Genomic DNA, 24997 nt, shown 5'->3' with positions numbered 1-24997 from the left:
TGTTTTAAGCCAATAATTTTGTAGTAATTTGTTACAGCAGCAAAAGAAAACATGCTAAAGCTGAAACTCCAGTACTTTGGCCACCTCATGCGAAGACTTGACTCATTGGAAAAGACTCTGATGCTGGGAGGGATTGGGGGCAGGAGGAGAAGGGGACGACAGAGGATGAGATGGCTGGATGGCATCACTGACTCGATGGATGTGAGTCTGAGTGAACTCTGGGAGTTGGTGATGGACAGGGAGGCCTGGCGTGCTGTGATTCATGGGGTCGCAAAGAGTCGGACACGACTGAGTGACTGAACTGAACTGAAGCCAATAATTTTGCAGTAATTTGTTACAGCAGCAAAAGAAAACAATAACAACAGGAACCAGGTAACTGAGAATAGCCACTATCCTTCCTCTGCCTGGGCAGGGAGGACCCAGATGCTCCTCGATAAATGGCAGCTTCACCTGGAAACACCCTGGCTTGAGGACTCTGGTTCCCAAAGGCGCAGGGGGTGGGATGACCCAAGGGCAGGGGTTGGGCATGTGGGTAGAGGAAGGTGGCACAGAAACAAGAGGCTCAAACAACCACTGCCACCTTCTTTCCATCTCTCTTAGGGATGCAAACAGAACACACTGGGAACAGGTGCAACCATAATGGCCCCCGTGTCGGGACCTGGCCTGGTGTCCACTCCCAGGCCACTGAGCAGCATGACTGGGTATGAGCAGCTCTCCCTAGCGCCGCTCAGCTACAGCTGACTTGAGAGTCCTGGCTTCCAGGAGGGATCTTAACAGCAGAGACGATCAGCAGAGCACTGTTCCTGGAGCTGGTGGGAAGATCGGGTATCCCCGTGTAGCAGCCAAGAGGCCCTCCAAGCTGTGCACTGCCTGGGTGAGCGTCACTCAACCCCTGTGGGTGCCCATCCTATAAATGAGGATGACGCCACTTTGGTCCATGTGCGCGTGGTCCACTTCTGTCCTCCATTCTAAGGAATCAATGATTTGGAGCTTCTCCACAGGGAAGACCCCGAGCCACAGGGGCACCCGCTGTGTGTCGGACACTATCTTAAGTCAGTGACTCATCAGGCGTCAAGTAACAAGGCTAAGAAAAGCCCTCCCCTGAGCTCACCTCCCGTCAATGGAGACAAACAATTACTTAAGATTTCTAGAAATACCCCAGGCACTCACGGCCAGCTCCACGAACTGGCTCTCCCTTTAAATGCCAGTCTCTTGTGGGTCCTCCCCATCTTGGCCCATGTGCCCCACACGACAAAGGCTCCACTGATGCCGTGCCCATGAATGGGAGCTCCTGGCCACAGACAGCAGGGCCCCCTGTGAAGGTGGGAGAGAGGTGGATCCCCAGAGCGGGGCAAGGATCAAAGAAGCCCCTCTTACCAGCAGCCCCTGAAGCCACATCCAGCTCTTTCTCTGGGGGTAGTAAGTAAAAGGTACCCCGTGTGCACTTGGAGCCAGCATGAGGGCAGCTTCCTACCAACACTGTATCCCCACGGTCTGACAAGATGGAGTGGGTCAACACTGTGCCAGTATCCACAGGCCACCTGTTCTAGGCTCTGTCTCTGTGAGGGAGGATGCCCCTACTGTCCCTGGCGACTGTACCTGCGGGATACCAGGTCGGGGGCCAACCCACGGTCAGGTGATGACAAGGTGAATTGGCCCTGGGGTTGGGGATAGACACTCCAGTCCTGACCTTGTGAGCTCCAGTAGTGGAATGGCCCAGTGACAGGACAAGTATGGACATGTAGCAGAAAAAAGAGCAGCTCCCAAACTGAGAGCCACCCCTGTCTCTCCAGCAAGGCAGGCCAGTGGGAAGCATGGCGGAGGAAGGTGGCCTTACAGCCCCACAGGTAGGGCTGCTGGTGCCCTCTGCTGGAGGAAGGCCCTGCCCCCTCCCTGTCTTGAGGGTGAACCCTATGGCTCCTGCCAGCAAGGCTGGGGACTTGGCAGTGAAGCAGGCACCTACCCACCTGCCTCACATAGGAGGATGGAGCTCAGGCTCCAGAACCAGCCTTTCCACCACACAGAGGACACAGCCACCGCTCCTGAACCTTCTCCAACCCAGCGGCCTGGAGGGCTGTACAGGGTAAGGAGCAGAGCCCCTCCAGGACGACCCCTCTACACCCCCGTCCGGTGTCCGTGCTACATTACCGTATTCGCCAAAACGCAGGGACTCCCACTGCTGCCATTCCACCAGGACGCTGACGGCGCGCACACCCACGTAGATGAGGAGCATGCCCACGGTGGCATCCAGGAGGAAGTTGATGAGGTACCTGTGAGGAGAGGACACGGCGCACCATCAGGAAGCACCACCTGGGGAGCAGCCACCAGGGAGCCAGGCCTCATGTGCTTCCTGGGTCAAGGTCAAGGCTGGGGACCCGGGCTTGTCTGGCCCTGCTCTGGGAGGGGGAGCCTCCATGCGGGGGAGGCTGTAGGGGTCACTTCAGGGAGCCCAGGAAGGCCTCCTACCCTAGGACAGTGCCCTGCTCAAGGAAGGTGGGAGAGCGACAAGAGACTCAAAAGACCTCAAGTATTCCTGCCAAACAGAGACTGGGAGAGAGTGACTGGGAGCAGCCACGAGGCTGGTAGGAAAATAGAACTTAATCGATAAAAATAGTTTGTTCCACGACTGCTCACTCCGTGAAGGCCCAGCCCTCCCAAGGCCCTGAGACAGGGCTGCTGCACAGAGCAGGGTAGGAAATGGCCTCTAGGGTTTCTCAGACCAGAAAGGTCAAGGCCATGTGCCCTCGCTCATCCCTATGCTTCAGGGCCTGCCACGGAGGCAAGCCCTAGCGAACACCTACGGAAAGGGCAAGATGATGCAGGAAGCAGAGAAGGTCAGAAGACCACGCCCACCCTGACCTCTTGTTCTTGTGGGCTCTGCTTCTATCTGTCCGACACACACCTCTTCCCTCACTTGGCCCCTTGCCCACTAGCCCTCCCCTGAGGGCCCCGAACACAGGCCCCAGCTCTCTAGACAGAACAGGAGACAAGCAGTCATGGCGTCAGGTGCCCTCCTGGATGCCACATAGCTTGGAAACCCCCAGAGAAGCTGCAGATACTACAGACTAACTGCGGCATTTCCAAGTTGAGAGGCTTGAGATACTTACGCAGCCCCACGCCCCTGCCCCAAGGCCTGGCCTCAATAACACGTGCAGTACTCTGAAACCCAAGGGAGCACATTGGAACCAGTGCCCTGGGGCGGCGGGAGAACCAGAGGGAGGGGACAACGGCCTTTTCCTCCTGCCTGCCTTTCCTCTTTAAAATCACAAGGGGTCACTCTCAGACCAGAGACTAGAGACGGCATATTGACTGCTTCCCAAGCAGTTTGTCCAAGGTCACACTGAGCTCTGGCCCTAGGCTAACGCTGCCCTCATGCTTAGACCACACTGGTTTCAAGCGGTTCTGACATCTGGGACCCATCCTGAAAATATCAAGAGTACTTGACACAGATGTATGTATTATTTCATTCATTCCCTCACCAACACTGATTCCAGCCTACTGTGTACCAGACCTTGGGAACACAGACAGGAAGCTCTAGACCCTCCCCTCAACACAGGCGAGACTGGCAGCCAACAGGGTATCCTGTGGGCCTCAGACCAGACTGGCTGGGTTCAAATTCCCACTCCATCACCCTTGAGCTGTGTGAACTCGATTAAGTTATAAAAATCTCTCTGCTTCAATTCTCTAACTGTAAACTGAGGATAATCAAAATATCCATATTGCAGGGCTGTTATGAGGATCCAATGAGTCAATATAGGTGAACAGAGTCTGCCACATAGTAGGTGTTACACAGATGTCTGTTAGAATGCTAGCCCCTGAGATATCACAAGGACCAAACTCCCACCCAGAACAGTACCCCCAGCACAGGGAACCCTTGTTGCCATCGGGAGCCTCGTCCTCCTTTGTTTTTAAGTTCTCCTCTCCCTGAACTGACTGGTTTCCCTTGTAGATATGCAAAAACCCAAGATGGCCGAGGTCCAGCCCAACTCTTCCCCCATCTATGAAGAGTCACAGGGCAAAGCAAGAATGGCAGGGCTGGAACAGATCCCACTCTGGCACTCACTCTTCCACAGGCCAGGTGCGTGCTCTCCTGCTCTGCCTGCCCAGTCTCTCCCCAACAGCTCCTCGAGCAACTGCTGGAGCTCCACATCTTTCCTAAGCTCTAACGACAATATCCTCTGATTGATAAGTGCCCCAGTGGCTTACAATGGTGCCTGTACCCATCACCTCATGAAACCTTCGCACTGATCCTGGGGATCTGGATGAAGAAACAGAGAAGTTGAGCCACCTTTCGACAGTGTGGCTTCCCAGCCAAGGGCTCTTTCCACAACACCTAACTCCATTTTGGGCCTCTCCTCCTCTGGCTGAGCACCTGAGATTTGTCAGCAGCTAACATCCCCTTCTCCATCCTGGCTGTGATTCAGTTTGTCAACGACCCACAATGACCACAGTGGGACCAGGAGATAGGGTTCCTCACCCCAAGGCCTCCAGGGTGAGCAGCTGGCTCTCAGTGTATCTCAGCCAACCAAGATGGTTTACCAGAGGATGACACAAGCTTGCTGCTGGGCTCGGGGACTGGAAGGACCAGGCCTTTTCCTAACCAACTCCCCTACAGATGATCCCCCTTCCAGTCCCCTGCTTTGGGACTACACCCAAACAGATGAGAACCTATACAGGTCTTCAGGAAAAACCCTGGGGAGGGAAGACTTTACAACTTCCTTCTGAGCCTGGACTTGGACTAAATCTCAGAATTGCATACTGTCACCAAACAAGAGAAGCTTAAAGGAATCTTCTAGTCAAGATGGTCTTAAATATATGCTAAATCTTTTGGCAAGGGACTCACCAGCCCTCCAGCCTGCTCTTCCTCAGAGGCACGGCAGGGCAGGGCTGGGGGGCATTCCAGGCAGAGGGCAGTGCAAGCAAAGGCACAGAGGAAGGAGACAGCTGGTGGGCTTGAGGACCACCAGGAGCAGACCAGCATGGCTGGCGCACCAAGTCTGAGCAAGAAAGGCAGCAGATGGAGCCAGGATAAGGCAGGGGAGCGACCTTTTCCATTCCATAGCACTGTTTGAGTGTTGTTAGCAAAGAGGTCAGGTGACGTGGCCCAACTGGGGCTTCAGGCAGATGACTCTGGGGGTTGTGTGGAAGGCACATTGACTGCACTGACGAGGCAGAACCACTCATGGACTTCAGGTCAGTGAGGTCAATGGTGGTCAACAATGGCTCTGACCCCGAGTGGCTGACATGACAGAGAAGCCCCTGTGTGTCTTGTCTCAGCACAGTCACTCCTTCCAAGCTGCTGTGCAAGGGCTGCTTGGAAATTGGGAGACATGAGGGCACTAGAAGGCCAAGGGACAGAACTTAGGTTGATAAGCAGAAAGCCAGTGCACAGGGCCACCATCACTGGGCAAAACCCTAACACCCAGCATGCACACAACGATCTCTCAGAGGGGAACAGGGGATGAAGGAGAGTTGCCCTCTCCCCAAGCCAGAGGGAACATGACCGGCAGCAGACGGAAAGGCATGGAGGGCCAGGCGATGTTCATAGTCAAATACAGTCCACTTACAGTGAACAAGGGTCCTCTTCGTTGAGATCTGCTAGGTATACATTTGCAAAATGGATGAACAGCATTCCTATGGCTTGTTTGGAAGTGTCTAAAAACCTGTACAAAACAGAATCAGCACTTGTTATCACTCTGACATGAGGGTAATATCCAATTTGGGGGAAACGTTAAGTCTGAAATAAGACAAAGCTGCTGGGGAGACCCCCAACCTTCCTTCCAATGACTAGTCCCCTCCTCTGGGGGCGCTAGTACTAACTAGGGCTTGGCCTTTCAGCTATCTTTCAAAACCACCAGTATCAGTGCAGCCCTGAAAGGCCGCTGACTGATAACAGATTTAAACACACAAAACACATTTAAAATATGTGTCTCTATCTTTTCATTTTTGTTACTTCAAAACAAAATGCTCGATCACAGCTTTGGATGAGGTCCAAGGTGCTTCTACTTTAAAGAGCCCCCAACTGATTTCATGCACAAACTCAATGACATGTGAGCTTAACAAGACTTGGATGAATCCGTACTGCTGCCAGAACCCTGAGCCACCTTCAGATGCTGCAGCTTAAACAATGGGTGGGACCCAGGTGGACATGTGTTCCTGTGAAGGGTCTGAGGATAGATATTTTAGGCTGTGAGAGTCATCGTACTCTGCATGACTATGCACTCTGCTGCTGCAGCGCAAGGGCAGCCAGGGTCACTAGCACCCCACTGACATTTTACTTGTGGAGACAGACAGTGGCCAGGTTGAGGCTGTGGGCTATAACTTGCCAATCCCGGCCTAGAGGAGAGGAGTTTTAGAAAAGAAAAAACAAGTTCTGTAGTCTCTGGGACACATGGCAGGAGCATGGTGGAGACAACATGGGCCCTCAGTCTCTCTTCAACCATGAGCACTTGGAGACCACTTGCAGTCCATGGCTGAGGGACCTCTGGATTGCGGCCGCTTCTCTCGGCCTTCTAGGCTGGGCCTTCAGAACTGGGCAGGCCACTGATGGGATGATGGGCATGGGACTCAGGGCTGGAATGGACCTTAGAGATTATCCAGACCAACCCTGCTACTGAGGCTTGAAAACCATTTCCTAAAATCATGGTAAAGTAGGAGCTGCCAAAGGGGACCATGTGGAAAACTCAGCTCCAGGTTCCCCCAGGCCCCCTGCCCAAGATAAATACTCAAGACTTGAGAGAAGATTATCAACATTCAGAAACAATGTATTGAAGATCAATCAAGAGTACGGCTAAAATGTTATTAAAGGGCCTTCACCATAGAGATTTCTCACAAGTTTCCTTCGGAGGGAAAGTTGCTATGGTTAGGATAGGCGCAAGAACGACAGCTTCTTGAGGGCATCATGTTGTCCTGAGGAGCTGCCTGTTGCCTTGTGAGGAATTTAGTTTTTTTGGAGTTTTGTCTTTGGAGGCTATGTCTGAGTATCTCACCAGCATATTTAGAAGGAAAAACTGCTGCCACAAAGTCATCCTAGGACTAAGAAAGACTATAGTTTTGATGCGAGGAGTATGTACACTGTACATTTGACTCATCTCCACGTTTAGATTACTTTTTTGCTTACACATAGCGAATTCAAGGATTTAACACAGTCCGTCGACAGGAAGAAGTAACTAACAAAGCCTGCAGTGTGGACGGACACATCTGTGTCATCTTCCATTTCCTAAAACTGGACAGCAGAGTGATGACAGAAGCACCACCATCTGGCTGTCACTAACCCTATCGTGGGCTCAACACTTACCTGGAGAAACAAAAGTACTATCATATTATACACAGCTCATGACGATAAACCGGACTAATGGATTTCAACACTTTATGCTACGTATAACTGGTCACATTCCACGCCCCCTCCCTCAAAAAAACTCAAAATAGTCAAAAGTATTCTAGGAATGAGTTAATATTTAAATACCCACCATATCCTCCATGGTCGTCTTTCATGCTTTGGTTCTCTGAAGCGTTTGACTAAAGGAAAAAAAAAGAGCAAATACTCAGTAGCTTGCCACAGTGATAAGGAAGCAAAGTGCATTTAATAAGCTGGGGATCCTCAGCACACTCAGTGTTCACATCACTGAGTCAGGGTACTTGCTCAGGCTTCCCTGGTGGCTCAGATGGTAAAGAATCTGCCTGCAATGCAGCAGACATGGGTTCGAACCCTGGGTCAGGAATATCCAGTGGAGAAGGGAATGGCAACCTACTCCAGTATTCTTGCCTGGAGAATTCCACGGACAGAGAAGCCTGACAGACTATAGTCCGTGGGGTCAAAAGGAGTCATGACTGAGTGATTAACACTTTAATACAGCAGGTAACCAGGAAGACAGGCTGAGCAGGAGCTAGAGAGGGAAGGGTCCTCAGTGCCAGGCCATGGAGCTTGGAATGAGTTCTGAGGAAAGGAAAACCTAAGGGAGAGAGCTAAACAGAGGCATAGACACAGAAAGACACAGAGGTGGAAAACCACCTCTGAATGGTGTAGATGGTGGGTTTCCGAGGGCAGGATGGACAAAGCAAAGCCCCAGGCAATAGGCAGGGGCCCTCCCAGCCCAGGACAGTGGGGGTGGTGTGCTCATTCACCAACAGCCTGACCACGATGGATGACAAAGGGCTCCCCAGACTGACATCTTGACCTCAGGCGGGTCTGCAGACACAACCGCTTATACAGACGGAAGCAAAAATGTTCTAAGTGTCCTGTCCTCCGCTGAAGCCTCAGGCAGACTATTTCCACAATGACTCTACTAAAACAAACAATGCAAGTGCCATGTGTGTGGGGTTTTCCTATACCAAGTACTGAGGAAGAAATAGACACGATGGTAGCAGGCAAGAATCGACTTCTGGCAGAGTCCCAGACTGCAATGAGGATGCACGAAGAGGAAGGAGGCAGCGAGGGAGAAACTGGTGCCGAATCAATAAGCCCTACTTCTCTAAATAAATACAGCCAGCCCCCAGTGTGCAAAGCAAGGACTACCTATCCACATAAAAGAAACTTCTGGTGTTTTTAGAGACATTTTGATAGACCAAAAAGCAAGTGAAATTGTGAGGAGCTCTGTCACCCCACTGACACATCTCAGATCTAAAACATCAACAAGGCCACAAAATCTGGAGTTTGAGGGAGGCCCAGAGGTTCCGTGAGCAACCTCCCGGCTCACTGAAGGGCTGGGGGCTCAGGAAAGAGAGGTGGACGGAGCTGGGCCAGGACAAGCTGTCTAGAGGGAAGGCCCACAGGCAGGGCTGGGGTACCTCCTGCTCATTTGCTTGGCTCCTCAGGGGAATCGGTCCCTAATAGCATAAAATAAGGGATGTTAAAACAACAAAAGAGAACACCCTCATTCTTGGGAGACATATGCTGAAGTACCAGAATGGGTGCAATTTACCTTCAAGTGGTTTAGGGGGAAATTATGTTATATATATTAATTATATATAATAGATACATTATAAATGGTATAATTTATAATGTGGAAGCCCTACATTATAATTATATATAATAAATAAAACAAATGTAAGTGATGATTCTATAGTAAGTATTTGTAATTCTATTGATATATAAAAAATAAAGAGAAAAAATAAATAAATAAAGAGAAGCAAATACCATGTTATGGGCCAAACTGTATTCCTCCTCTCACATGCCCAATTCTTGTGAAGAAGTCCTAACCTCCAGAACCCCAGAATGTGACTATTTGCAGATGGGACCTTAAAAGAGATAATAAAGGTAAGACGAGGTCACATGGGTGGGCCGTAATCCACCATGTCTGGTATCCTTAGAAGGAAAGGAGATATGGACACGCACAGACTGACAGGTGACCGTGAGAGGACACGGTGAGAAGACGGCTACCTTCAAGCCAAGGAGAGAGGCCTCGGGAGAAACGAAGCTGGCCAACATCTTGGCCTGAACTTTCACCCTCCAGAACTGTGAAGAAAAATGTTTGTTGTTTAATGCGCCCATTCTGTGGTAGTTTGTTCTGGCAGTCTTAGAACACCAACACATAGGGCAACACAGTAACTGGTAAACCTAGAGGAAGGACACTTCGGTACTCATGAAATCGTTAGACATTTTCCATGAGTCTAACATTTTCTGAAATAAAAAGTTGGGAGGAAAACACACTCTAGAAGAATGAACCAGTGCCTGCATTCAGAGGGCAATCTGGCATTAACTACCAAAACTGTTGATGCCCACAGTCCCTTAACCTGCAGTGCTTGGCCAGGTACATGCTGTACAAGTCTTACTGCAGCATGTGCCAAGATGCATAGGTCTTCACTGAAATACTGCCGTAACAAAAACCCAGGAAGAAGCCAACACCATCAATAAGGGGTCGAGTATATACATCACAGTACGACACAAAACCAGGCAGTTGCTAGAAACAAGGTATGTCTACATGGATTAATATGGAAAGAATAACAAATTATATTAACAAATAACAGAAGAGTATGCCTACCATGATTCTGTTTATATCCATGTTTTAAAAATATACATTTATGCTGATATAACACATGGGTTGCTTTTTTCCCCTAGGGTTAATGTTAAGTGACTGTTAACAAGGGCTCCCTTTGATGAAAGGAATTATGGATCAGGGAGTAGACTTTTTATATCATTCTGAATGGCTTAACACTCTTCCATGTTCATACTGCTTTCATTAAAAAAAAAAAAAAAGACAACCCTATCACAGACTTGTATTAATGCAGCAAAATGGGGAAAAGTGATGTGACTCATAGCTAGGTTCTGTGACAACAAAAGGGAGAGGAAGAGTATACGCAGGCCATCCATGCCTAGGAACAGTCTCACCCAGGAGCGCCCTCGGTGGGACGTACAGTGCATTCAGATTCTCCTGCTTTCTCTCTCTCCCTCTCCACCCCATTTCCCTAGAATATATCAGAGTCTAAAATACATGTATTTTAGACTCTGATATATTTAAGTAAATGAAGAAACATTAAGAAAGCTACTGCAGATCTAATTTGGACAAGAACAGAAGAACCCGTTCACCCATCCCTGTTTTATTGAGGGGCCTGCCATGTGAGAGGGCCAGTTGGCAGGAGATGAAATAAATAAAAATTTCCATCTTCCTTACACTCTAGTGGGGATAGAGGAGTAAACACACAGCATGTCAGATAGCAACAATAGAGAGCAGGAAAGAGGCAAAGGGCCTCTGAAGCGGGTGTGCAGGTGCGGCTGAGGAGGCCCAGCAGGTAAGCATCGCTCTCTGAGAATCACCCGTGTCTGCGAAAGAGCCATCAGGCAGAGGGCTGAGGCCAGGGACTGCAGGAGGTACAGGACACGAGGTCAGGTCTCCCAGGGTGAAGGCTCCCCTCTGCCCACAGTGACCAGTGGGCAGGAGCAGGGCAGCACGGCTGTGGCCCACAGTTCAACAGGCTCAGCCCCTGCTGTGCTGTGCTGAGCAGGGAGAGCAGGCAAAGACCATTATGAGAACCCAGGATGAGGCAGTGGTGGCATGGCCTGCTGGTAGCAGGAGAGGACGAGAGGCGGTGGGCTCCTGGCTGTTTATCTTCAACACTGAGCCGACAGGGTGGGGGGTGGGGGTGGCATGAGAGGAAGAAAACAGTCCAGGATGACTCCAGAGCTGGGAACTTACATGGTTCCACTGCACTTCTGGTTTCGGTTTGGGGGTGGTGAGAAATGGAAAACTGGGGAGACACATTTCTCTACAGGGAAGAGACAAAGAACTGCCTCTGAGTCCCTGATGGACGGTGAGAAAGGTAACCAGTCTCATGGACACAGACCTGCCTCCCACAGGGGTCTGGCAGCTGCCCCCTCAGAAGCTCCACAGAGTTTCTCAGGGACAGCCCTGGGACAATCCATCTTTTCTCAATTCCTAGTGCTCCTGCAGGATGGAGAAAACTCAGAGGGAGCAAGAGGCCAAAGCAGCATGCAATTCATCCTTTCCAGCATATCCACCAATATCCCCTGAGGCTGGAGGGCTAGTGGAGGGGAAGCAGGCAAACCTGAAGGGTAGGTCAAGCCCCTGATAAGAAGTGACACTGGAGTTGGAACCCAAGGTTGACAGAGCAGCACCTAACAGAGACCTTCGTGCGACAAGGGGCCATCAGGACACAGAGCCCTCACGGGCTCCCAAGCAGGCTGTCTTGCCTTTAAGCACACATATCCTGAAGACAGGCATGGGGCCCCATCTCCAGAAAAGCAGTAGGGGCCAAGAGCCAGAGAGATGGGCTGTGAGTCCTGTCTCTGCTACCAGTCATGTGACTTTACGTAAAAGGAAAAAGTTGAAGGGGGGCTGCTATGATCCAGGTTGATCCTCAATATCTGTGAATGTGACCTTACTTGGAAAAAGGGTCTTTGCAACCATAATTAAGTTAAAGATCTTGAGAAGAGATAATCCTGGATTATGCAGGGGGCCCTAAATCTGATTACAAGTACTCTTATGACAGAGGAGAAGATGGTCTTGTGAAGACAGGAGCCTGGAAACTTCGGAAGCCACCACAAGTGGAAGAGGCAAGGATTCTCCCCTAGAGGGGGTTGTGGTCCTGCCAACACACTGATTCTGACTTTGGGCTTCTAGGACTGTGAGACAATAAGTTTCTGTTACGTTAAGCCAAGAAGTTTGTGATTATTTGTTACGGCATTCCTAGAAAACTAACAAAGCAATTTTTAAACTTTTTCTCTTTCTTTTTTTGGCCATGCTGCATGGCTTGCTGGATCTTAGTTCCCCAATCAGGGATTGAACCTGGGGCCTTGGCAGTGAAAGAGTGGAATTCCCCTTACTTCTTAAAAAAAATTCAGATTTCAAAACACTCCCTTCCATCTGAAATCCCACTCCATTTCCCTTCTCAGGGCCAACCCCTGTCACCTGGGTCCTGTGGGTTCTTCCAAAGACGTGCTAGGTGAGAAGAAGATGGACAGATGTCTCTTTAAAGAGAGAGACAGATGGTCTCAGACTTCATAGAGTCAGATCCTCACGGCGCTCATTGAAAAGCACCCTGGAGCTTCACCTACTGTACACGTGGCTCCATCTCTTAGATTAGAAGTGATGTGGTATCCCCTGGCGTGGCTGTGTCATCTCTGAGTCTATTCTACAAGCACCACTGCAGCGAATGTCCAAGCCATGCGCTGTCTCTGCCTGTGTGGGTTCACTCCTAGGGGTGAACTTGTTGCGTCAAAGCTTATGTACAACTGACTCTGTCATACTGCCCTCCAGAGAGGCTACAGCAACTCATACAAGTGCCCATTTCCCCACAGCCCTGCCTGCACTGTGTATTATGAAACTTTTTGCTTTGACAGTGTGGTCACTGGAAGGCAGCCCCAGCATGGCTGCAGGGTGCACTCATGAGGGCACATGGGCTCCCAGGCATGCTCAAGTGGGGCTGGCAAGACTCCCACCTGCCCGCCTCTCTGCCCACCTGCTCTGCGCTTCAGCTCACACCCTCCCCTGAGAGGACCAGGGCACAGTGGTCACGCTTTAAAGTCTCATGCTTTTGGTGCCACACAACTGGAAGGCGGCAGGGGTGAGGGGATTCTGCCTGTTCACACAGGCAGCCTCGTCACTGCTCATGTAATGCTGTCATGTGGTTTCGCACACAGCTTTCTGAGTCAGCACCTAGAAGACACGGACTAGGCACCCCCTTTCCCCACCCTCCTTGGAGCCTTGCCCAGCTGATGCTCCAAGGACTCACCGGGTGCAGGAAGAGAGCTAGGATTCTATACAGGGCGTTTCATGTCACAGGAAGACATATGAGGTGGCACTAAAAGTCAAACCACAAGAATTGGAAGGGAAATAATTTCCACAGAGCAGCTATAGCTCTACTTAGAAACCGAGTAGTAAAAAGTACAACCATTTTGAAATTAAACCACACAATTTAAGAGAGATGTGTGGTCCAAGCCGGGCACAGCCTGAGTGAAGGAGAGTGAGAGGCATGTAAGGGGCAGTAAGAGGCTCCTGACTGCCAGGGGAAGAGAAAGCAGGGTTCAAGGCTGAACGACAATGGGGCAACCTGGGCTTCTGCAGACATGGTTCCCAGGAGGTGGCATTCCCCTGTGCCCCTCTTTATCTCATGGTACTTCCCAAACCAGCACGATGAGGGTATAAAATCACCCCTTGCTGTGAACACAGTACAGAAAGAGGCTCATGAACGGGGCAGGGTTCTTGGCAGAGAGCTTCTCTTGGCCAGGAAAATCCACTGAGGCAATTCAATTACAAAATAAAACATGTGGAATGTGTGTATTTTTATGACTGAAGTCATACTCTTAAAGCTGGAAGGTGATCACAGACCACAAAGTGACCACTTGAGGGTCTGGCATTTCACAAAGTGATACAACAGAAGACATCCTGGGCAGCGCCGTGTCACAGGCTATGGAAATCAGAGTCACAGGCTCTTCACTGGGACCACAAAATCACCAGTCCCTATGTGAGACCCTGGACCTCTGTGAGCAGGCTTCTACCCTCTGGGGTGGGGGAGCTCCAGAGACTGTGAGCTCATGCTTTCTTGTTCTTTCCTGGGGGCAAACACTCTCCTTCCAGTGACCTGAAGCCAGGAAAAAAATCCATAATTTTGAAGCCTTCTACCCAGTGACAGGCTGCTGACCAGGATGACACCTCTGACGGCCTCATTTCTCAAACTGTACCATGGCCTAGGGCCTCATGCGACACAGGCTTCCTGTCAAAGGTAACCGACTGTTTACTGGGACAAACAGCAAGCAGCCTCATCCCCAACTCCACAGCAAGCCCAGCAGCAAGGCAGGCCCACCAGTGCCAGCTGGGGATTGCTGAATAAACTAGGCAGTTTGAACTCTGAGTCACAGCCAGAAGGGTCCTGGTGGGGCCAACACCCTCAGCATAAAGGGTGAGGAAAATGGTGGGGGGAAGAGGTGATGTGTCCCAGATCACCAGGTCCTTAGCAGTGGAGCCGGGGTGAAATACAAGCCACCTAAGACAGGTGGCTCTTCAGTAACCTCAAACCAACTGCTGGTTCTAAGTGCCCAGGACCCCAATCCCAAAGGACAGAAACCCCTGGGGGTGGGGTGAGTAAATCCACCCTCACCAGCAGTCAAGGAAGAGCCCAGAAGTATGTCTGGACTTTCTCTAAATTATAAAAGATCACCCCAACAACTGAGCCTCTTTAACACCCCTTAGTGGTGTGAAAACCCCAAATGTACTCAGTGTCTTCTGGGCAGGGAGAAAAGTCCAGGAAGACACTGAGGAAGTCTGCTGTTTACCAGCCCCCCAACCCCCCTGGACCCTCTCTTTCTAAGGAAATCCCTTTGCTAGCATGTAGACTGCGTTATCAGCCTCCCCTGCAGCTGGGTGTGGCTGAGTGACCAAGTGCTAGTCTAGGACAGTTTAGTGGAGGTAATGGAATTCCAGCTGAGCTATTTCAAATCCTAAAAGATGATGCTGTGAAAGTGCTGCACTCAATATGCCAGCAAATTTGGAAAACTCAGCAGTGGCGACAGGCCTGGAAAAGTTCAGTTTTCATTCCAATCCCAAATGAAACAATGCCAAAGAATGCTCAAACTACTACACAATTGCATTCATCTCACACGCTAGCAAAGTAATGCTCAAAATTCTCCAAGCCAGGCTTCAACAGTATGTGAACCGTGAAATTCCAGATGTTCAAGCTGGATTTAGAAAAAGCAGAGGAACCAGAGATCAAATTGCCAACATCCGCTGGATCATCGAAAAAGAGAGTTTCAGAAAAACATCTATTTCTGCTTTACTGACTATGCCAAAGCCTTTGGCTGTGTGGATCACAACAAACTGTGGAAAATTCTGAAAGAGATGGGAATACCAGACCACCTGACCTGCCTCTTGAGAAATCTGTATGCAGGTCAGGAAGCAACAGTTAGAACTGGACATGGGACAACAGACTGGTTCCAAATCAGGAAAGGAGTACGTCCAGGCTGTATATCGTCACCCTGCTATTTTAACTTATATGCAGAGTACATCATGAGAAACGCTGAGCTGGAAGAAGCACAAGCTGGAATCAAGACTGCTGGGAGAAATATCAATAACCTCAGATATGCAGATGACACCATCCTTATGGCAGAAAGTGAAGAGGAACTAAAAAGCCTCTTGATGAAAGTAAAAGAGAAGAGTGAAAAAGTTGGCTTAAAGCCAACATTCAGAAAACTAAGATCATGGCATCTGGTCCCATCATGTCATAGCAAATAGATGGGGAAACAGTGACTATTTTTTTGAGCTCCAAAATCACTGCAGATGGTGACTGCAGCCATGAAATCAGAAGACGCTTACTCCTTGGAAGAAAAACTATGACCAACCTAGACAGCATATTAAAAAGCAGAGACACTACTTTGTCAACAAAGGTCTGCCTGGTCAAAGCTATGGTTTTTCAAAAAAAAAAAAAAGCTATGGTTTTTCCAGTGGTCATGTATGGATGTGAGTGTTGGACTATAAAGAAAGCTGAGTGCTGAAGAATTGATGCTTTTGAACTGTGGTGTTGGAGGAGACTCTTGAGAGTCCCTTGGACTAAAAGGAGATCCATCCAGTCCATCCTAAAGGAAATCAGTCCTGAATATTCATTGGAAGGACTGATGCTGAAGCTAAAACTCCAATACTTTGGTCACCTGATGGGAAGAACTGACTCATTTGAAAAGACCTTGATGCTGGGAAAGATTGAAGGTAGGAGAAGAAGGGGATGACAGAGGATGAGATGGTTGGATGGCAACATCGACCCAATGCACACGTGTTTCGGTAAACTTCAGGAGTTGGTGATGGACAGGGAGGCCTGGTGTGCTGCAGTCCACGGAGTCACAGACTCAGACACGAGTGAGCGACTGAACTGAACTGAACTGTGCCACCTTTCAAGGAGAAATGAAGAGGCAGGTGATTCTTACAGCAAGGAACTAAAGGCAGTCCATTCGGGGGCAAGTAACCTGAAATCTAGTCTCTGCTTTATTAAAAGTTTTAATATATGAAGCAAGTCACTTAACTCCTCTGGGTCTGAGCGTCCTCTGTTGTCGACTTCATAGGATCGACGTGAAAACAAAACAGCTGCAGTGGGCGAGTGGCGTGGCTGCCTCACTGCTACCTGCATCAGGCATTCAGTCCAGGGTTTCACATCACTACTTATCATCTTCGCGACAACGGTGAAGTGTATTATTCACATTTGACAGGTAAGGTCAGAGGGTCTGCTGAAGGTCCAAAGTGGCACAACCAGGGTGTGCGTCTACACCTGCCTCACTCCAGAGCCCATCTCCTGAGGACGCTGAATCCAAGACAACACTGGTTCTGGCAGGGCTGGACCACAAGGGCAGAGAGGGCCCTGGAGGCTCCCTGAGGTCAAGGACCATCTCCTGCCATCAATGTGTCCTTCTGACTCTGGTCCTCTTCCCATAAACACCCCCACACTGTGGCTGGAGTGAGCTGAGATGCCACGCCTTGCTTAAAACTTTCCAGAGTCCACCCTATCCCCCTCCCCTCAGGGAACACAACTGACTTTTCAAGCTGGTAACACCAGGTCCCCATGGTATGGCATCTCCCAACCTAGCTATTGCTCACACAGTCCCTTTGGTGTGGGAGGGCCCCCATATTTCTTCTCCTGGATAACTCTAAGATTTAGTTCAGACCACTCTAAGACATGCCTCCTTTGTAACTGAGCTAAGCCTCCTTCCTCCCTCTGGCTCCCCAAAGTCTCCTATGAACACCCTCAGATTAACACTTCACATGCAATGCTAAGGATCTGTTTCTCTCTCTCACTAGACAGTTAGTTAAGGAGGCAGACACCTCCTTAACTCATTTGTGTTTACATCCTCGCAGCCAGCCCAGCACCTAGAAGGAAGCAGGCACTGACCTGAACAGACGGAGCGGAACACACCGGGCTCTGTCATGGGCCAGAGGAAGTGACGGCTTAGCACTCAGCGTGCAAGCTCTGGGCTCAAAACCTCATGCCGGCAACTTAGGTGGGGCCAGAGAAAGCTCTTAACCTTCCTGGCCCTCAATCTGCCCCTCTATAAAATGGAAGAAATTGCAGCATTCACCTCACTAGAGCATTAGCAAGACAGTATTTAAAGCTGCTCTGTACTTAGCAGGTAGTGAGCACGTTGCAACAAGAAGGAGCAGAGGCACCACGGTCAGACGAAGATGTGCCTTCAGGTGCAGGCCCACCTGCGCACAGCAAGAAAGCACTCCTCCGCCTGCAAGCTGTGAATGCAGGGCCTCCCTAAAGTCTTTCTTTCCTCTTTTAGATAATAGATCATTGTGATAAGTTTGGAAACTAGAGAAAGTGAAATGACCTAAAATGCCATCATCTAAATAAAACTAAGATCATTAGCCATTGCATCACTGTACTTCCGGTTTCAAATCTCCTTCTGGCCTGCACTTCCCATGTGGGACCAGAACAAAGCTACAGCGGCTGCGGTTCCCTGGTCCACCAGCCTCCATCAGCCCCACAGGATGGCCACTGGAAGAACTCTCCAGACTTTGGTGCTCTGAAAGGTGAGCACCAAACAGCGGTGACAGGGACACCCTGCACAGAGCAGCAGGGCACAGCTCAGGATGGAGCAGCCCACAGACAGGCAGGGTTGGGCCTCCCGCCTCACCACAGACAGGCAGGGAACACAGGACATGCTCAGGAAACACCGAAGGACTGTCAGGAAAGAGGACTCCAGACCAACTTGAAAGGCTTTGAAGGTTACCGGGGAAAAGTCAAGTCTGGTTCTTGTCAAGACATCTCATGCTGCTCTTGGCTAAGGATGGGAAATGCACCGTGAAATCAACTAGGGGCTGCTGCAGAATTTCTTCTAGAGTTAGAGTGAGGAAAGAATTTGAATTGACACATCGCTGACTGATTCAAGCAACACCCTGGAATGAGACCCCCGTCATCACACTGTGACTCAGGAGGAAAAGCAGGTCAATGCGTCTGTCCCAAGGGCTGGCTGAGCAGGCGGTTGCAGTGAGGAGCACCATGGTCAGAGTTCAGCTGGGGGTGCTCACCCCACAGAGTGAGAGGCCTCTGATGAACTTGCATCCTCTCACCCAGAACCACTGCCAAGAGATGGGAGGGCAAGGGGACTGAGTGTCTTTTCAGTGATCCCGAGGGCCGCTGCCCTCTTCCCACAGCAGGCTCGCTGGGCCTCTGTGCAGCCCCTCCCCGAGCTGTCTACTCGGAACACAGGGCCTCAGGTCCTGGGTCTCTCTCAGTCCCCAAGCAACCTTACAGACTTACCTGCTTTACACCCCCACTCCTTCCACTGTCACTTGGGGAAGCAATACAGTCAACTTCTGCTGCCTCCCATCATATAGGGAGTGACTTGTAGGTGCCCTCATATACTCAAAATCCAGATATTTTAGGGGTGGAATTTCAGGTTGATGGAAGAGATATCTTTGAAAAGAGATCTTTTTAACAGCCCTCAGAAATCACACCCCAGGGGTGAACCCCAGCACCCCTTCAATCACATGATTCACAGAGAGGAGGCTGAATCAGCTGGGCCCAGTCAAGAACCCAGACTGGATCTGATCACTAAGACCAGTGAGCACCTTGTCAGAGCAGAAACCAATGCAAATGCTGCTGGGGGCCTGCAGAGCCTGCTGCTGCTGCTAAGTTGCTTCAGTTGTGTCCGACTCTGTGTGACCCCATAGATGGCAGCCCACCAGGATCCCCTGTCCCTGGGATTCTCAAGGCAAGAACACTGGAGTGGGTTGCCATTTCCTTCTCCAATGCATGCAAGTGAAAAGTGAAAGTGAAGTCACTCAGTCGTGTCCGACTTCTAGCGACCCCATGGACTGCAGCCTACCAGGCTCCTCCGTCCATGCAGGCTTGAGCCAAAGTTAACCTGCCCATGGCTGTGGGTTTCACAACCACCACTCCTGCCCCACCTCCTAGCCTTTACCTGGGACACAGGTGGCAAAGCAGCAGCTCCAAAGGCCACCAGCAATGTCTCTTTCTACATGTCCCACTTGAAAGTCACACTATTTTCCACAATAAGACTATTGCAGGGACTTCCCCGGTGGTCCAGTGGCTGGGACTCTGCACTTGAGCAACAAGGGGCCCCAGTTAAATTCCTGGTGGGGGAACTAGATCCCACATGCCGCAGCTAAAGATCCCACGTGCCGCAACAAAGACTGAAGATCACCCGTGCTGAAACAAGATTCCACGCAGACAATAAATTAATTAATTAAAAAAAAAAAGACTATTGTTTGTTGGTCTGTCCATCCATCCATCCATCCATCCTCCACAGAGCTCTTTGTGGAAGTCTCATAAATATATATAGTTAAACATAAAATTATGCCACTCTTCACCTAAAACTCCCATGGCAAACAAATCTGCCAAAAGTCAACTTTATACCTTAGAGCTGTGTACTTTAAAAGAATTTTAAAAACAACAAAACAAACACAAAGCCTTCCCACAGCAGAAGAATAAAACGCAGACTCCTTCTCAAGGCCCAGGGAATACATGACTCATGGCTCCACCTGACCTCCTCCCCTCATCCCCTCTGGCCATTCTGGCCTTCTCGCTACATACCACACTCACCAGGCTCCATCTTGCCACAGCTGTATTTTCAAAATATCTGGAACTCTCTTTGCCCAGTTTGCTCCCAGCTGGCCAAGTGTCAGTGCCCTCTCTTCCCAGTTTCCCGGTCCCCTCCTCGGAAGCCCCTGTTGGCCATCTCACCTGAGATGTGCACATCCTGTATTGCTCCTGTCCTTCAATCTCACGTTCCTGTTCCATTCTCTTCACAGCACTAATAGCTCTCATCTCAGAAATTCTTAGCGTTCTCCTGACTACTGTTGTTTTTTCTCCCAACTAGAAAGTAAGCTCTGTAAGACCAGGACCTTCTGCTCTGTTTATCCTCACATTTTTAGCACCCTGGCTAAAATGGTGCCTGGCTCCTAACAGGTTGCTACACAATATTTGTTGAACAAAGGAGTTCATCCAGTCTGTCACTTAAGACATAGTTATTGAGGACTGTCCAGGTTTCTATTTTTAATTCAGTAAGTTCCAAGAATTTGCACAATGAGTTCTTCCAGAGGACTAGTTTATAAACCATTAGTCCTGAAACAGGACCAAAATTGCTAAGCTTTTTCTTTGGCTTTGGACAAAGTAATCTGCCAGCAAGACTGCCAGAGGACACTACCCCTAAGCTTTCTTCCTTCTAACTAACCATGAAGCAGGATGAACCGGCCCGTCAAGGCCTCATATTTGGTCTTAGACCAAGAACCAGACACTCTGGGTTTGAAATCAGTTTAAGTGCTCATGAACACCTTTTGTAAGGACCCTTAACTCTTACTGGACTCTTACAAACAAAGCCTAGGTTCTACGCTATCTACCTTTAATCCTCCCAAGCAGTGGTTCTGCCAAAGGTTGAGAGAAAAGCGAGAGAATAAACTGTCTAGCAAATAAAAATGCTTAACCTTCTAAACATGGGGCCGCATTAGAAGCACAGCTTCCCTGGGATCAGGGTGGCTGTGCCATCTGCTAATGCTGATGATCTCGGCAGGGGTGGGAGAGTTCCATGGGGAACCACTGGATGGAAAGAAATGCCAACGGCTGATAAGCCCACAAGAAGATATGCAACCCAATAAGGCCGATTTTTAAAATGCATATTAATTATTCTTGCCCCAATTAGCAAAGATTGAAACATTTAGTGAGGATATTAGGACTCAGTTAAAGAGCAGAAAAAGTAAAGTAAATGGTACAATCACTAGGGAAATGTGGGGAAATGGAACTCTACTCTGTGAGCCAGTGTCCCTGGGAAGGTCTAGGGAAATCAGAGATTTGCTGTGACTGCACTGCTAACCAGATTTCTTGGCCAGGTACATTTATGAACTTCATTTAATCTCCTAGTGGACAAAGATGTGTGTTGTTTTCTATCAATTCACAGATCACTTACAAAGTTACAGCAGATGTTTTGGTAATTTCTGCTTTGATTTTAAATATTTATACACTGCGGCCCAGAAAATACACTTCTAGGATTTTCTTTTATAGCTACACTCACACTAATATCCAAAACCCTGTGCGAGAATGTATTGCCGTTTTGTCTGCAAGAGTGTAAGACTTAAGTGGTAAACGTCTATCAACAGGGGAGGGGTTACATGTAAGTTATACAATGGAATACAACAGTTAAAAAGTGAGGCAGAGATGGAACACTTGCAATGAATGAATTTTATGCTATGTAAATCACGCCACAATACAATTTCTAGTGGAGGTGATGGAATTCCAGCAGAGCTATTTCTAATCCTAAAAGATGATGCTGTGAAAGTACTGCACTCAATATGTCAGCAAATTTGGAAAACTCAGCAGTGACCACAGGGCTGGAAAAGGTCAGTCTTCATTCTAATCCCAAAGAATGGCAACACCAAGGAACGTTCAAGCTACTGCATAATTGCACTCATTTTACATGCAAGCAAGGTAATGCTCAAAATCCTTCAAGCGAGGCTTCAACAACTGGGCCCTGTACTATGCCTCCATTTTTCCTGAGATCTCATAAACTGTGCCTGGCCTTTCTGATCAGGAGCTGGTGTTGGCAAGCCTATTTCAAGTTAGAAACTGCATGATCAAGGCATGGTGATTCTCTGGGGTTGGTTTATGTTCTTCTAGACCTCTAGAGATGCCAAAGAATGTACAGACTATCATACATTTGTGCTCATTTTGCAAGCTAGTAAGGCTGTGCTCAAAATCCTTCAAGTTAGGCTTCTGTAGTACACAAACTGAGAACTTCCAGGTGTACAAGCTGGGTTGAGAAAAGGTAGAGGAACCACAGATCAAATTGCCAACATTCGGTGGATCATAGAGAAAGAAAGCAAGGGAAATACAGGAAAACATCTACTTCTGCTTCATTAACTACACTAAAACCTTTGACTTTGTGGATCACAAAAAAATGTGGAAAATCATGAAAGAGATGGGAATACCAGACCACTTTACCTGTCTCCTAAGAAACCTGTATGCAGGTCAAGAAGCAACAGTTAGAACCAGACATGGAACAACGGATGGGTTGCAAATTGGGAAACGACGTCAAGGCTGTATATTGTCACCCTGCTTATTTAACTTATATGCAGAGCACATCATGCGAAATGCTGGGCTGGATGATGCAGAAGCTGGAATCAAGACTGCCAGGAGAAATATCAACAACCTCAGATATGCAGATGATACCACTCTAATGGCAGAAAGCGAAAAGGAACTGAAGAGCCTCCTGATGAGGATGGAAGAGAAGAGTGAAAAAGCTGGCTTAAAACTCAGCATTCCAAAAACTAAGATCATGGCATCCAGACCCATCACTTCATGGCAAACAGATGGGGAAAAAGTGGAAGCAGTGACAGATTTTATTTTCTTGGGTTCTAAAATCACTGTGGATCATGACTGCAGCCTTGAAATTAAAAGATGCTTGTTCATTGGAAGAAAAGCTATGACAAACCTAGACAGTGTATTAAAAAGCAGAGGCATCACTTTGCTGACAAAGGTCTCTATAGTCAAAGCTATTGTTTTTCCAGCAGTCATGTATAGATGTGAGAACTGCACCATAAAGACAGCTGAGGCCAAAGAATTGATGCTTTTGAACTATGGTGCTGGAGAAGACCCTTGAGAGTCCCTTAAATAGCAAGGAGATTCAATCAGTCAATCCTAAAGGAAATCAACCCTGCATACTCATTGGAAGGACTGATGCTGAAGCTGAAGCTCCAATACTTTGGCCATCTGTGCAAAGAGCGGACTCAATGGAAAAGACCCTGACGCTGGGAAAGACTGAGGGCAGGAGGAGACAGAGGGGGGCGACAGAGGATAAAGATGGTTGGATGGTGTCACTGACTCAATGGACATGAGTTGAACAAACCCCAGAAGATGGTGAAGGACAGAGAAGCCTGGGGGAAAAAAGCAGTGACCATAATAGCAATGTGTCCTGTAAACCTGTTTTTATTTTAAAATTATATATACATATAGAAATTTGAAGGCGCACAATAAACTGTTACCATGGGTAGCTTTCTAGAGGATGGAATTGTAGGAAACTTCTGTTTTTTATACTACAAATTTCCATACTGTTTTCTTTACTTGTTTACAAAGAACATGTATTACTTTGTGATAAGAAAACAAAAAAAGGTCTAAAAACAACTGAGAAAAAAGCTTCTGTTACCAATAACAGTAATTTAAAAACAACAATAATACAATTTTGCATATTAGGTAATTTATAGCCTTCCTCAAACCCAACTTGTTCAGAAAATTTCCTTCTGACAGAAAAGCTTCCAGCTGGCAGGGCTTACTAGAGATGGGAAATATGTCACTTCAGTCCATTTAGTCCACTTCAACCAGGGGCAAGATCACTACTGCACTATTTACCATCCCTGGTGGATGATATGTGTCCCTGTGCTCCTGTGAGCCAGGCCAGGGCTCCCCTCACATCTGATGCTTACATGCATAAGTTAAAATAAAATGTTTATCGTATACATATACATTTTACAGGATTTCCCAGATTCTCTGCCTTTTAAAAATTAACCAATGAATAGCAATTCTGACTGTGCTGGAGAAGAGGCTTTTGACTGCATTAAAAGGACTGCACCTCATGGCTAATCAAAGAGAAAAAGGTGTGGCCCCAGAATCCGAATTTCTCAGAGGGAACATCTGCAGCCTGGGTCCAGTCCCACCAGGGAAGATGACCACTGGCCCATCATTGTTGGCACGGAAAGTTGTTTCAACACTGCCTCTGACAGTTGGAGGAGACACCCGCTTGCCCAACTGCTCAGTGATGAGCTGCAGACTACAGAGTGGGTGGGTTTTCATCCTTGTAATCCAAGGCTCCAAAATGATTCCAGCTGCTTAGGTGGTCCAAACGTGGCAGAGAACAGAGTATATAATGGATATACAGGGACGCTGTGTTCACATTTTGGGCCTGGAAGGAGAGGGTACAGGTACAGCTATACATCCACTCATGGAGAGTTAAACACAGAAGCTGAGGACGTGGCTCATTCAACCTTAAGAATCTCACTAGGAGGAAAACCCCAGTGTACTGTTTCACTCAAAGATGACTCCACTCGCCCTCTGGCCTTCTGCAGGTCAGATACGCTCAGGCCATTCCCTAGCAGTGGTGAAGTGGCCACCTGGCCCCCACCTCCCTCATCCAGCAGCCCCTGTGAACAGTTTGGAAGCTATGTGAGGGCGACTGGCCCAGGACAGGTTTACACCCCAAAGGGTCTCCAACCAAACCCCATCTCATCTTTGAAGAAAACAGCCTCGTCTACTAAACCCAACACGCGAGGCTTATTCACATGAGTTCCTACAAGTGTTTCTGGGAAAGCCTCATCAGGAATGGTATCATCATGGTCATCGTCAGAATACTAAAAAGAAAGTGAAGTCGCTCAGTCATGTCCGACTCTTTGCAACCCTATGGACTGTAGCCTACCAGGCTCCTCCATCCGTGGAATTTTCCAGGCAAGAATACTGGAGTGGGTTGCCATTTCCTTCTCCAGGGGATCTTTCCAACCCAGGGATCGAATCCGGGTCTCCCACATTGCAGACAGATGCTTTACCATCTGAGCCACCA

The 24997-nt window shown here is 48.7% G+C and overlaps 1 protein-coding gene across 2 annotated transcripts in view; it reads right to left on the bottom strand.

Annotated features, from left to right (window-relative positions):
- The window catches only part of STIMATE (STIM activating enhancer), a 54130-nt gene that overhangs the window by 11047 nt on the left and 18086 nt on the right, over positions 1 to 24997 (bottom strand). For both annotated transcript variants that reach the window (XM_061396704.1, XM_061396703.1), the window contains exons 2-4: positions 7470 to 7518; positions 5568 to 5663; positions 2149 to 2270 (exon numbers count right to left, since the gene is read on the bottom strand). In XM_061396704.1, coding sequence (XP_061252688.1) covers positions 2149 to 2270; positions 5568 to 5663; positions 7470 to 7518 — 267 coding nt within the window. The remainder of the gene's footprint in view (positions 1 to 2148; positions 2271 to 5567; positions 5664 to 7469; positions 7519 to 24997) is intronic.

Source organism: Bos javanicus, chromosome 22 (assembly GCF_032452875.1).
Source record: "Bos javanicus breed banteng chromosome 22, ARS-OSU_banteng_1.0, whole genome shotgun sequence".
Classification (NCBI taxonomy): domain Eukaryota; kingdom Metazoa; phylum Chordata; class Mammalia; order Artiodactyla; family Bovidae; genus Bos; species Bos javanicus.
This window is presented reverse-complemented; position numbering and strand designations above follow the sequence as displayed.